Below are 14,087 nucleotides of genomic sequence, written 5' to 3'. Positions count from 1 at the left end.
GGGGTTTTGCGATACTTCTTTCCATGTGTACTGGTATATGTGGTAACAACCCTTGTTTTCTCTTTGTGTAAATACTCACTCTTGAAGTGCAGAGTGAAACATAACATATATAGACCAATCAGGTATAGCTGACTTGCTTTCTGGTTGTGACAACACACCAATTTCAAACTACTTTTGGATGGATCTATAGTGATGTACCGTGTGCAAGAGCCTATGTATATTCAGACAGTGTTTAGAACCCACCCTACACCTTTCAAGTATGTAGTTCGCTCAGACTCTTTCCAAAATGAAAGGATCTGTCCAAATTTACAACTCATGTATCCATCCCCTAATACCTGGCCCTACCTAGGCATCTGTCAATCATCACCAAGAGATGAGACCACAGTCACAAATGGTTTTAATATACGTATAAAAGGAACTAATCATGAATGCTAAAGCTGACTGAAAGTTTTGTCTTCACTTCAAGATATAGGCATTTGAGTGAGTCAGTCAGTTTAGTTCATGCTGCTTTTAGCAATTTTCCAGCAATACCACGCTGGGGCCCACTAGAAATGGGCCTCACACATTGTACCCATGTGGGGAATCAAACCCATTACTACGGCATGACAGGCGAATGCTTTAATCACTTGACTAACATCACCTCTCCATGATATAAAGAAGATATACTTCTTGCACATAAAGAAGATGTACTCACTAATATAGTACAACCCTGGATCTTCACATGGTACATACACATTCATCAGACTTTCATTTTATTGAACTGAAGTAGACGAGTTATAATGCCTGCATGGACAATGACTGGACAATGGAAGAACTTTATTGCACACCTGGGGTAAACTTGCAATACAGTGTACATTAGCAAAGTCTCTCATGAGATGAATGAAACCTCAAAGAAGAGAGTGCACAATCTCAAAATAACAATAAAAGGTAAAACTTTAGTGGAAACATTTGAAGTGAATACTGCCATATAATGACTTCTTTGAGTTGCACTTAGAAGTGGGTGTGGTGAACAATGGGGAAAAGTTCTCTGGATATACAACATCTTAATTATTAAAGGTATGCAACCTATTCGTGTAGATAATAACAAACCTTCTTGATATATCAATAGAACTTTCCCCTTTGTGCTTTAGAATAAAATAAACCAAAGGTTCTGATACATTGCACATTATGCTGAGTTTAACTCTTTGAGCAGATCAATATCGACACAATATCAACTGAAGAAAAGTATCAAATATATAATAAACGTACATATCACATGACTTCACTGAAAAACGAAAGGTTAGACTCTCATTTGTGTCCAGAATAACAAAGTATAAATGCTATACCCAATAATCAGTTAAAATGTCTCAAAGTATAAACAATGTAGCCAACAATCAATACATGTATATCTGTCACATAGCTATAATTATTTAAACTGTCACAATTTAAACAATACTGTGAATAATCTGTTAAATCACATATTAAAGTACTGGCAATCTTGAGCAACTCTCTCTTGATCAAAGTCTCCAGGTTTTATCAAGGTGATCTGAAAGAGCTTTATACCTGTCCATAAACTGTCCTGCTGTTCCCTTGAGTCAATACCTGTAAATTGATCTATACCTGCAAATACATTATGTGTTAATACCACGTATACAGACTTGCAGGCAAACTGGCTCTCCGGATAAATTACTCTGAAACCAGTAAACCATATGTCTAAAGTTGCAAAGCTGATTTTATTTTAACAATAAACAAATCTGTGAAAACATAATTACTTTTTTTTGGAAACAAACAATTCAGTTTAAATTGAAATGGAGTGCCACTGAGATCGGATATTGAGAACCCAAGATCAGGGTTGAGTGAGTAAGTGAGTATGATTTCATGTCGAGTTTAGCAATATTCCAGCAATATCATGGAAGGGCACAGACCAGAAATGGGTTTCACACATTGTACCCATGTGAGGAATGAAACCCAGGTCTTTGGCGTGACAAGCGAATGCTCTAACCACTAGCCTACCCTAGCACTCCTCAGACAAGGTTGAAGCATTACAGTCATAGTACGGTATTCACAACAGTACAAGGTGATTTAGAACGACAAACATGGACTGAAGACAGAATTTTACAGAAAACTTTATGAAATCTATCCTAAAACATTGTTCACATACTGATACAAGTTATTGCTGCATTAATTTTGGCTTCATTGATTTGATCGTGTTGACACTTTACTGGGCAACACAACGCCATGATAAATAATGACAATGGATGATTGTCTGTCTAGTGGATGATAATGTCCTGAAAGAAACACTAATATCTGACTATTTATATTAACAAGTACAAAGATTCACCCTGTGCGATTTGTCTTTGTTTCATGAAATGATCGATAACATTTATTTTATACAAGCAGATTCAGATCTTCATTGGTATAAACAACACGTCAGACACTCGACAATATGTACAAATAACTCCCCAAACTTCCAAAGTTGAAGACAACACTCAATATATAATAAAACTGACTATTATGACTACTTCAACAGGAACAACTGTTTTGCGCAGTATAAACTTTAGGGTAAGACTTCATTAAGTCTGACCTCCACAAAGAAAGCTCTAATGAATTCTTGCGTTATGGGTTTTCGTACGCTTAGGAAGAACCTTTGTTTTCTCGGTCATTGCATGAATAATTGTAAAACTAACTTCTTAAAGACAACTTCATCTTCAACACAATCCATTTACTATGTCTGTGTGACACAAGCCACATCGTATAGGGACAGCACATACTGCCTTCCAAAAACTTTTGAATCCCAAAACATGATCTGACAATAATAATTACTGAATATATATCTGCATTATTATGACAGTTGATAAAGAAAATCACTTCCTAGTGGAAATATGAAACATTTGAAGACATTCTGTGTAATGTTTCACAACAAAGAAGTATGTTGAATAGACAAAACCAAATATTTCAAGATGAGTATTTCCTGTACAATTTTCATGACAACCGATTCCAAAAGGGAAGTCAAAACAAATATCTTTCAACAACCTTTCCTCTTCATCAACCGCAGTACTTAGAACTTGATGTCACTGGCTTCCATAGAAGACAAAATTTCAATGTAATCAACACATTTCTTTCTTTGATCCCTTTCAAGCAAGTGCACAAATTTGCATGTGTTAGTCTGAATCAAGGTAAATTTTATCCTTGAAATTAAAAAACAAAACAATTCCAAGCAAGGACAAATTCTGTAAGAATAACAAACATCAACTTGATGTCATGTTTTCTGCAAAAATGTCTCATTCTGAAACAATGAAACAATGCCTTATTCTCAAAATACAGAGAATATGAAAAAATGAATATCAAACCCAAGACCTATATAATGTTATATTCAGAGTTCTGAGGAGGTCGTCCCCATGTGACACTCCGACCTTGGCTGGAACAGCTGTGGGTGGGGGTGTAGTTTGGTGGAGGTGGGGTGGCAGCATATACACGACTGCCAGTGGCCTCGGCAAAGGATTGACGGCGGAAGACTGGAGTACTGTTACTATCCATGGACGTCTGCTGTTTCATGAGCGAGTTAGCACGCATCTGCTCCTCACGCTGCTTCTGAAGTGTCTGACGAAGAGTTCTACGTTTCTGGAGGGAAACATCAATTGTATAATTAAAACCTGAGACTCATAAAATAGTATCATAAATTCCATACAGTAATCATAGAATTTCACTTCACAACACTTACACAAAAATAGAAATAGCTTCTGCAAAATAAAATGTTAACGTATTCACGAGGAAAGAAAGATGTGGACTTGAATTCAAATTAAGTGAACATGAACAAATAATCACAATATCCATTCCAGCCTTCAAGACACGAAATATGACCTACTGTACTCACAATGAAGAAAATTGCAAGGAATAATTGTCCATTTCAACATTCAAATATCAGGAAATTTTCATAAAATTAAGCATGAAAACAAATTCATAAAAAGCAAATTCAACACATTGCTAATATGCAGGAACATCTTGAAACATTAGCTATGCATCAGTATCTTGCAACAATAAAGTTACCTCCATATTTAATAGGTAAATATAATGTTTAAGCCAGTGCATTTAATACGTTAATACCGCTAAGTGTGCTCATTTTGCAATATCCGTACAAGCAGTGAAGATCACAAGTAAACAACTCCGTTGTCATTTTTGCCAGGCTCCGTCAGCTCATGAAGATACGCCCAAGTCTCCCGCAATTTCTTTTTTTTCTGCAAGTGGATAAAAATGGCCAACTATATAGTTTAAAGGCCAACACAGCTACTAATTCTACTTACAAAGAGCCCATATGAAAAAATTGATATGCCCTAACTTGATCTCTTGCAGATTTTACTGTGTTTCCAAAAGATTACTTTCAATAAAATTTATATATATATATATATAATATATGATATTTTTTATAAAAATACTAAAAGTAAAATACACATAAACAATTTACCATTTTGGGGGGATCATCAAACTATTAATAATAAAAATACAACATAACTTTCTGAGTACATTTGGATATCAACAGGAAAACTTATTGATACTGACTTGTGGCCACCACCTAGATATCAATTTATTCAACAGGTGCTCTTTGTGCAAATGTTAACCCAAGCCAGTGAGACCATGCAGTGAATTAGCCCTGCTCCAAGCAGCATGCCCCAGTCCATGTCCCGTGTTAAAGAGCATCAACTCTATTCAGCCCAGGTGGAGGGTGGCAGGGAAAGAAGGAAGAAAGGAGGAAGGCAGAAGGTGAGAGGACTGAAATAAAGAGTAGCATTATTGGTTGTCAAGACATATCTACAGACCTGTCACCTGGATTTGTATACTGACAATCAGGCTTAATTAAAGATCTGACAGTCACATATACTGCTCAAAGGAAGCTGAAGAACAACTGATTCTCATATGACTATAGTTAAGAGTTTTATTCATGTGCACGTCCATCCATTTGGTCACTCATTCATTCCTTCGTTTGTTGATTCATTCACTTTAATATCACCACCAAATCAACAAAAAAAACCGATTAAGGTGATGCAAAAGTCGAACTGGAACTAATCAGGAGATGCAATATTTTGCAAAAAACAATTTTTTAAAGTATTAAGCACCGCAAATAAAACTACATCAAGAAACAAAATGCAATAAACTTGATCACCACTGGTAATATGAAATTTGCAATAAAACATCACCAGATTTGATTACTTTCCATTAAGACTGAATTTACACTCCTTCCAGATTAAGAATATAGTGTGTACTTTCTAAAAAACTCAGATACATGAGGGATGGGGATAGAGAACTTTGACAATGGGCTATTTTCAGCTTTACTGGCAATTTTCTAAATTTAGAATGGGTTACTGCCCTTGTATCAATAGTAAACTTCCAATTTTAATGGGCCATTTCTTATTTCAATGTGCATGGCCCCTCTCTTTTCCTGTCCCTGATACAGCTGTCGACAGCTCACATGTTTTCTCCAAGATTTACCAGCAACCGGTGAAGAAACACTTTGATAATACAATAATCACAAATACTATATGCTGACAAATGAAAGTCAAACTGCAAAAAATTCAACTTTCAGAAGGTCTATGTATGGCATTTATCATATTAGCATTGATTCTCTGTCAACACAGACAGTTTTGTTCCAAAGAATGATTTAATCATGGTCACTGTCTACAGCGATTTGGTCAATCTGTCAGTCAGTTTTCTCACTATTTTGCCAAAATTAATGCTAACTGAATGAAATTATGAACGACACTAATTAAACAGATCACAAATTTGTATACAAGTAACACATGGCTATGACAGATTACCTTTAGTCATGCAAAAAACAATGGTGTTCTTTAACTTCTTTTCAGCAGTATATATACCATGGAAAAAGTACCTACTCAGGTAAGCAGGTCATATTCTACAAGTGTTTCGAGCAGTGTTAATTGTTCATGTTAGTTTCTAATTTGTTCACAATTCAGATAGAAACAGGTGGAGAAAAATAAACCAACACATTTACAAACACACTCAAAGAATTGAAATCTGCGTTAACATGAAAAATATATAAAACCTATTTGCAATGTTTCAACCAAAATATTGAAATCATAGACATTTTCCAGTGACCAAATATCAGTCTTTATTCAGTGGACAAGTGGAGAAAATAGACTATTCTATAACAGTTCACTTAAAGGCACATGGCCACAGGTAAAACAATAAACTCATTTAAGAGTAAATAAATTTTACACCAAGGTGACATCAGCTTAATTTGATTTTGTAGACACAGCAAAATGACCCATCTTAACTGACAACTGTCAGATCTTTTCTGACAATGTTTTCCTGTAATGATCTTCAAATGCCCTCATCGACCAACAGTTTTGACTAGTTATACCTATTACTGGTGCATGCATCTTGAAGTAGTTCGAGATCTTTGAATTTCAACACTTCATATACACCTTTTAAATCATCAAAAGAATTATAAAGCAAACATACATTTTTGTAAATTCAAGTCTACAAAACTGAAGTGCTGTTACATCACAAAAGTATCAAAACATCAGTTGAAAAATCCTTCTGCAAGGAAGGATATGAATACCTTAACGATCTCTCTAACCAGATTAAGCCACTCCCAAAATCACCCATCTTCCCAAAACTGTTACTTCCAACAACAGTTATCTTAATGCCTGCCATTCAAGGTTGGATTAAGGGGCTCTGAACACTAACATGCTGGCTCCCCTACCCAACCAAAAGTTGCTTTCATTCCGTTACAAATACACTATCAAATAAACCCACTAATGTCAAGGTCATTCGATTCAGGCTCATAACTGTAGTTGATTGTCTAGTCCAGACTCGATGATATGCATACTGCTGCAGGAAAATTGCTGACTGTGGAGTTAAACGTCCTGAAATCATTTTCACAGTGAGGTTCAACATTATCTTCAGGGATTGGGAAAGGCAGGGTCATGGAGCATTTTGCACATTAGAATAAAAAATGGCCCATTATAATTTGGAAGCTTACTATTGATACAAAGACAGTGGCCCATTCTAAAATTAAGAACATGGCTAAAAGTCCTGAAGGTGGCCCATTGTCAAAATTCTTTATCCCTGTTCCTGTATCGACATCATTTTGTCTACATCAGTATTACAGCATGGCCCTTGCTTGACACTACTGGCATGAGGACATCAACATTAACCACAACCCAGTATCAGATTTTGTACAGACAGATGATTCTTACGGCAAACAGTCAAAATCATGTGTAAAGTTTCACCATTATGGCTAAAATCAGTTTTGAATATAACATGCCTTTCAGAAAGTAGTCAAATGCAACAAATGCTTCAAGAAAGCATAATCCTAAACAGATAAACAGAAACAGTTTCTAGGCAACTTGAATATGTCAAAGCCCCTAAATGCAAATAAAAAATGGCAAGGTGTGAACGTAATCAGTCTGGCAGCATGGAAAGATGGGTTGCAGGATTATTTCTCTAGCTTTGGGCAGTTATTGTTTTCAGGACAAGCCAACTCATGCTGGGAGATGGAATCCCTACCGAAAACGTGGCAGAACATCCTACAGATAAGTCTAGTTTGCCTGTGGACAGGCGCCTTCCTCAATGGCTGTTGAGGGTTCCTGTTGGCAGAAAGGTTTCACAATCTGGGGATACTAGATACTAGATACTAGATACTAGATACTAGATACTAGATACTAGATACTTAAGATACTAAAAGTTGAACCAGCATAACATTGGCTATCAGGTCTATAACTTAATCCTAAAGAAAACAGGTACTGTCAAATGAATCATTTAAAACTGCATCAGAGGAGGAAGACATGGCAGTCTGAGAATGAAACAACTGATCGCTGGGGGATGGATGTAAATTATGGAATTTGATACAAAATAAAGATTTGGAACTGAAGTAGACATGAAACACGGATTTGGAGTTGGAATATGGAGTTGGTTAATAAAATGCATATTTGGATACATACTATGGATTTCAGAATTGAAATAAACATTTGACTGTGTCTTAAAAGATGCACTTGGTGAAATTTGGATGAATTTGGATATGAAACACAGATTTGAGTTGTGATATGAAATCGGATATAAAATGTTCTGAATAATGGACAAACAACTATAATCATTATATTTTGTCAGCATATCCCACAGGCGATCGATGCACAGGCAACTTCTGATCATAGATGAACTGTTTCAAACTAGGTCTATGTGTATGTAATGAACCTAAACTACATATGGTATGTCAAGCTTAACCATAGATCAAGACTGTAGTATGCATTAGTTGCTGAAAACAGAAGAAGAAACATGGCAGAGATGAATCAAAGGATCATCACCACTCAAATAATTATTCTTTTTCTCCATGCATCGACTGAAGAAACACTTGTTCTTCAGATCATGTGACCAATTTGGAAGAGGTCAATTGAAAAAACAGATTCAATGAAACTAATATTTCATGTATTTAAATTTCAAAATTGGCATCACTGATCCTAGCCACAGACACTATGTTAATGAAGAGCAACTTGATAAGTCTATTTCGCATTCACTACCAACAGGCATTAAGTGTATACAAATGAAACAAATGTGTGAAACAAATTATAAAACTATTTAATTTGATAACAGACTATGTCATAGTTCATTCATGAAAAACATCACCTAAAATTATTTTTAAAATATTCAGAAACAGAATTTTCACATTACTACAAATACATTGTCCTAACTTCAACCTCAATCATTCAGGGTGACAGTGACGACGACTGGAACGTTTCACTGCCATTCGCAGACTAACCATGATCCATACCTTACAATAACTATCCAATCAAATGACTGTGTTGGAAAGAGATGCTAAATTTGTAGATAAACATTAAAGCTATATAATGCAGTTATTCAGAGACTTTACAAATTTCATTTTGGAGACATCTCAGTAAGGCTTACTATACAGGTTTATAATTGGAAGCATTGTAATAGGAGGGATTATTAAAACTAATCAACAGGAAAACTGTCATTGATGATATCAACATTAGCCTTTGTGATAAAACAGGGATTTTTCCCCATGGTGATAATCAGTATCTACAAGCTTCTCCTGCAATACTCTGTTAGTAGATAGGCAAATTTTATAATATACATCCAAAGCAAAGAACGTCAAATAGGCACAAGTATTAACATTGTATTACTGATCTGTTATTACTTAAGATATGAATCCTGTTTACTCGGTGATGACAATGAAACTGTCACCCTTCTTGATGGAGAATGTCATAAATTTCTGTTCTTATTAACACAAATGTCAACAGAAAATAAGGTATCAAATCACCAAATTTGTTTCCAGTTCTTCATAGCCATGCTTTTGTTAAACATTAAGTCGAAATGTTCTCATGTCTGAAAGGATATGAATTTCAATGAAATCCTCAACACAGCCTTTTAACCTCATACACTGTATGTTTGGGCCATAGTCTACTATCTACAAACATAAGAAGATACAGCTCCCAAACCCATGCAACATGTTAGGCAAGTAGATCATGCTGTACGTCATAGTGATCATAGGCTTCACATAAACTATAGGATGTATTTCAATATTACATCAATACACATTATGTTCCAGAACATCACAGAAATAGTCCAGCTTTAATAGTGTGCACAACAAAAGGAATATGTTGTGAACATATCACTGAATGGGTTGTACATTATGATATTAAACAATATAACTAAAACTCGAAACATTCATGACAGATCACTGAAGTAGACTGACCTGACACTGACATGACAATCAACAGAATGACATACAAACATACAAACTCATTTACACTGCAGACTCAAACACAACAGATCCTCAGTCAAATACTTGATAAGCCAAAAGATGATAAGTAACTCTTATTTTATGTTACAAAATATACATTATTATAACTAATTACTTCAATAATTACCCTTTGTCTCTTTATTATGATTCATCGTCACAGTTATCATTAACAATGATGCAAGTTAGCCCACCACACAAAAGGCCTCAAACTCAACAACCTCCATCATATTTCATTTAAAGAAAATTTCAGACATTAATGCAAAACAGTAAAACAGCAGATTGACAACAGAATAAGAAGAGTTTGAAGAATTGTTTAATAGAGTAAAATTCACAGTTTTGAATATATTCAAAATCACAACAAGGATAACAATAACACACACCAGCAGAGTCTGTATTATTTTTCTAACTGTATTGGAAAGATTACATCATGGACTACTTCCAGTCTAACACAAGAATAATATACTTTTAAACGGGTAAATCTATCTCCAATAATGCAATATCATGCACAAAATACCTTTCACTTTTGAAAGATTTATGCCTAACAACATAAATGATCCCCAACACTCTGTACACACACAGTCGTATTCCTTACAAGAGTTCTGACTATCTGCTCCACTGGTTTACTACATGAGCCTGCAGACACTGAACACTTACACAACACCACAAGCACCTGTCACAGACACACCAGCACAGTCCATGGCCTCACTCACCTCTATGTTACCACGCCACCTGTCCGCTGCATTGCGGGCCAACTCCAGCTCTTTGTCCTTCAACCCACGGTGTCGCTTGTATGCTATCTCCACAAATATTAGCAGCACACCCGCAACAATGCCACCAGCTACCATCATGAACACACCTGGAATTAAATAAGGAATTAAAATATCATGTCTTGTACATTCTTGAAACCAATTATGGTCATCAACATTATCATCGTCATCCTCAGTTTCTGTAGCAGCAGCAATGCTACCCTCGATATCATCATCACGGCCATCCTTAATATTTTCATCATTATCCTCATCGTCATCCTCAGTTTCTGTTGCAGCAGCAATGCTACCCTCAATATCATCATCACTGCCATCCTTAATATTTTCATCATTATCTTCATCGTCATCCTCAGTTTCTGTAGCAGCAGCAATGCTACCCTCAATATCATCATCACTGCCATCCTTAATATTTTCATCATTATCCTCATCGTCAAACCCTCTTTCTACTCTTCATCTTCATCCTCAGGATGAGCCAGGTGGTTAAGGCATTCACTTGTCATGCCAAAAACCTGGGTTTGATACCCACGGTACAATGTGTGAAGCACATTTCTGGTGTCCACAGCAATGATATTGCTGGAATATTGCTTTAAGTGGTGTAAAACTAAACTCACTCACTCACTCATCACCGCCACCTTCCTCCTCCTCTTCCTACTCTTTCTCATCATAGCCACCCTCAATATCCCATCGTCCTCCACAATCCCTTCATCATCACCACTCTTCTACTTTTTCCTACTCATCATCATGACCACTGTCAATATCATCATCATTATCTCCATCGGTAACTAGTTGGTAGCTCATCATCCCCATTACCACCATCACTATTCCCACTATATCCTTCCAGAAACCTACCAGCCATGTTGGTGAGTCCCAGAGTGGCTGGGGCAGAGTCTCTCTGGGGACAGGCTGAAGTACTCTCCGCCAGGATCCACTCATTGTCCAGCTCCTCCATAAAACCACCTGTGTACAGAGATGACTCCTCTCAACTCTTGACATATGTTGATACATGCTACACATGCAACATGCCTGCTTGCATTTGGCATATTAGATGTCAATATGCTGGTTTATGCTGAAGTCATGCATACAATAATGTATTCCAATCAAAACAGTCACAATTTATCTAGACTTCACTGGACTAAATGTGTTAGCATTCAACTGTGTCACCAAGCACTTCAACTGATTAATGATTTAAGACTTTGTTGATACCTATTATCAACAGAAAAGGAACATGTTCCAGTGACAGAAGGTTGTGGGTAATGTGGTACTTACGTTCATGCAAAGTAAGGATAGCAAGTGAGACTTCATGTGTCCAGGGACTATTTTTCCGAAGTCCAATGCCAAGACCTGAACGTCCAAACAGTTCCCCAGCAGTGACAAGATCGCAGTCTCTGGCAGCCTCAAATTCCAGACGTGGCGAGTCCCAGATGAATGCCTGGAGATGTCTGTCAACACACACAAACATTTAGTCAAGATGGGCAATCACCATCAGCAAACACAGTTAGTCAACACAACCAATCAGCAACAGGAAACATAGGCAATACAACAGAAACTATTATGATAATGAAATACATGTATGTTTCTTTTTCTGCATTAATAATGTAAACAGGAAAACCACTTAGACACATAGACCAAATACTATCATCTTGTATGACTATCCTCACTCGTTTCTGACATCATCAATGGCCTCTTTAGCAGTGGCATAGTTGATGTTCTCCATGGTGCGGTACATCGTGGACAGCTCTACCTGACGCTTAAAATACATCTCCACAGCACTGCCCTTCACAGTTGCATACTTGAAATTCTCATTTGGATTTCTCAACTGAAATGAAATAAAGACAATTATCACTTGATTCATCAGTACAGTATTTTCTGAAGTGCAGGAATATTCCATCCTATTATGGTTCTCACGCAGGATGCAAATATAATATGAAAAGCAAGAGAAACACAACTCGATTTTTGTCAAGTTTTTAATTAGAAGACATAAACATGAATGCTCAGCTTACTTTTATGAGATTTCATCTTTTTCAAAACTTGTGTCTCTTACGCTGTTCAGTATATTTCCCAAAACACAATGACAGGCTGGTCAATTGCCAAAAGTACAATCTATTAATAACTGATGATTTTCATCGATGCGTAATTGTTTTGAAATGTGTGCACAGAGCTGTAACTAAAAGAAAACACTACCATGTAGGTTTGTATACTAGTCAAAGACAAAAGACACAGTAACAAAACACTGCTTGTCAAAATTTTTAAACACTTCTCCAATGACAATGAAGACACCAAATCTGGCAGTTTCACAAGACTCCCACCAAGACAGGCTACAGCTGGTCATTATGGGTGTATAGAAGTAGCATACCCTAGGGTCATCGATGCCGGAGATGGAGGCCTCTGGTCTGTCCAACACCAGGAAGGCAGCCAAGTTGGCTGTGTATGAGGCCACAATGATCATAGCAAATCCTGCCCACACCATGCCCAGTACACGGGCACTGAAACTTCGGGGTGTTCCTGTAAAACGTAGTACATGGTTCCCAACAACACATGTGAACATTAGGGTTATTTCTTTTATATATACTGCAGGTATTAGGACCTCATTGCCTTAATATTTCTCCTTGGTGGAAGAAAAAATGAAAGGAAAGCAGTTACCATGCATGCATGCATGTCACCATATAAGTGGAATAATCTTGAAGAGTAAACCAAATTTACACCCACTAAAGTTGTATAACACGTTTTTGATGTATTCCCCAAACATCAAACTAATCTCATTTCTTTGTGAACCAAAAAAACAGACATCTGTTGGAAATATGATACCTCTTCAACTACTACACTGTATGCTTAAGTTGAATCCACTCCGTAGGTGATACGATGGCTCTACGACCATTACATTATATGCTGTAGATAAATCAACTTGCCTTCACCAATACCGGAGTTGAGAAGAACTCCCCAGGCAAACCACATGGCGCTGGACAGATTGAGGGCATCCTCCTCAGTGTCATCACTCTTGGCCAGTTTGAAGCGTCCGAATGGACTGAACCTGTCCAGCAGGTACAAGACCAGTGCCACCACATGGACAGACAGACCAACCAGGATCCACAGAGTGTCTTGAAAGGGCTGGAGGAAGGAGGCCAGGCTTGAGTCCTTCTGAGTCTGGAACAGAACATAGGTACACCTTCAGCTGTAGGTATACCATGAAACATAGGAACAGCTACTGGTTAGCAAATGTTCATAACAACACTTGGACTGCTTCCTGGTTGCGGGCCAGAAGGGCTGTATAGAACAGATGAGTTTACATGAAGGAAAACATGAATTCATTTGGGGAGACTCAAGTATCAGACCTGGCATGTATAAATGAGTTTCTTGATACAGTAAACTACGGTTATGATAAACTCAAAACAACTATTAATATTTGTTTCTTATAAACACAGTTCATTTTAGTATTTCAACGTAAATATACAGCAAGTGGTCCAGATAAGAAAAAATGTTCATCTGTTACTTTGTTATCAGTACGTTTGCTAAAACTTGTATGTACGTTTTATGAGGATGGGCTTAAGGTCTGTAAAAAATAAACGAAAAAT

The 14,087-nt window shown here is 36.8% G+C and overlaps 1 protein-coding gene across 5 annotated transcripts in view; it reads right to left on the bottom strand.

The window, feature by feature from the left end:
- Positions 1 to 739: 739 nt before the first annotated feature.
- The window catches only part of LOC137286337 (glutamate [NMDA] receptor subunit 1-like), a 28,771-nt gene continuing 15,423 nt past the window's right edge, over positions 740 to 14,087 (bottom strand). The window contains exons 12-20 of one of the 5 annotated variants that reach the window (XR_010956990.1): positions 13,425 to 13,659; positions 12,872 to 13,020; positions 12,177 to 12,334; positions 11,785 to 11,957; positions 11,368 to 11,475; positions 10,465 to 10,610; positions 7,504 to 7,583; positions 4,116 to 4,214; positions 740 to 3,600 (exon numbers count right to left, since the gene is read on the bottom strand). Coding sequence is in view for 4 of the 5 variants with exons in the window: in XM_067818133.1 (XP_067674234.1) it covers positions 3,337 to 3,600; positions 10,465 to 10,610; positions 11,368 to 11,475; positions 11,785 to 11,957; positions 12,177 to 12,334; positions 12,872 to 13,020; positions 13,425 to 13,659 (1,233 nt within the window). In the remaining variant the exon portion in view is untranslated. Of the gene's footprint in view, positions 3,601 to 4,083; positions 4,215 to 7,503; positions 7,584 to 10,464; positions 10,611 to 11,367; positions 11,476 to 11,784; positions 11,958 to 12,176; positions 12,335 to 12,871; positions 13,021 to 13,424; positions 13,660 to 14,087 lie in introns of all 5 variants that reach the window. The other 4 variants (XM_067818134.1, XM_067818131.1, XM_067818132.1 and 1 more) reach the window with 4 other exon arrangements.

This window comes from Haliotis asinina, chromosome 6 (assembly GCF_037392515.1).
Source record: "Haliotis asinina isolate JCU_RB_2024 chromosome 6, JCU_Hal_asi_v2, whole genome shotgun sequence".
Lineage (NCBI taxonomy): Eukaryota > Metazoa > Mollusca > Gastropoda > Lepetellida > Haliotidae > Haliotis > Haliotis asinina.
The sequence above is the reverse complement of the archived record's forward strand: the minus strand, read 5'-3'. Positions and strand labels throughout refer to the sequence as shown.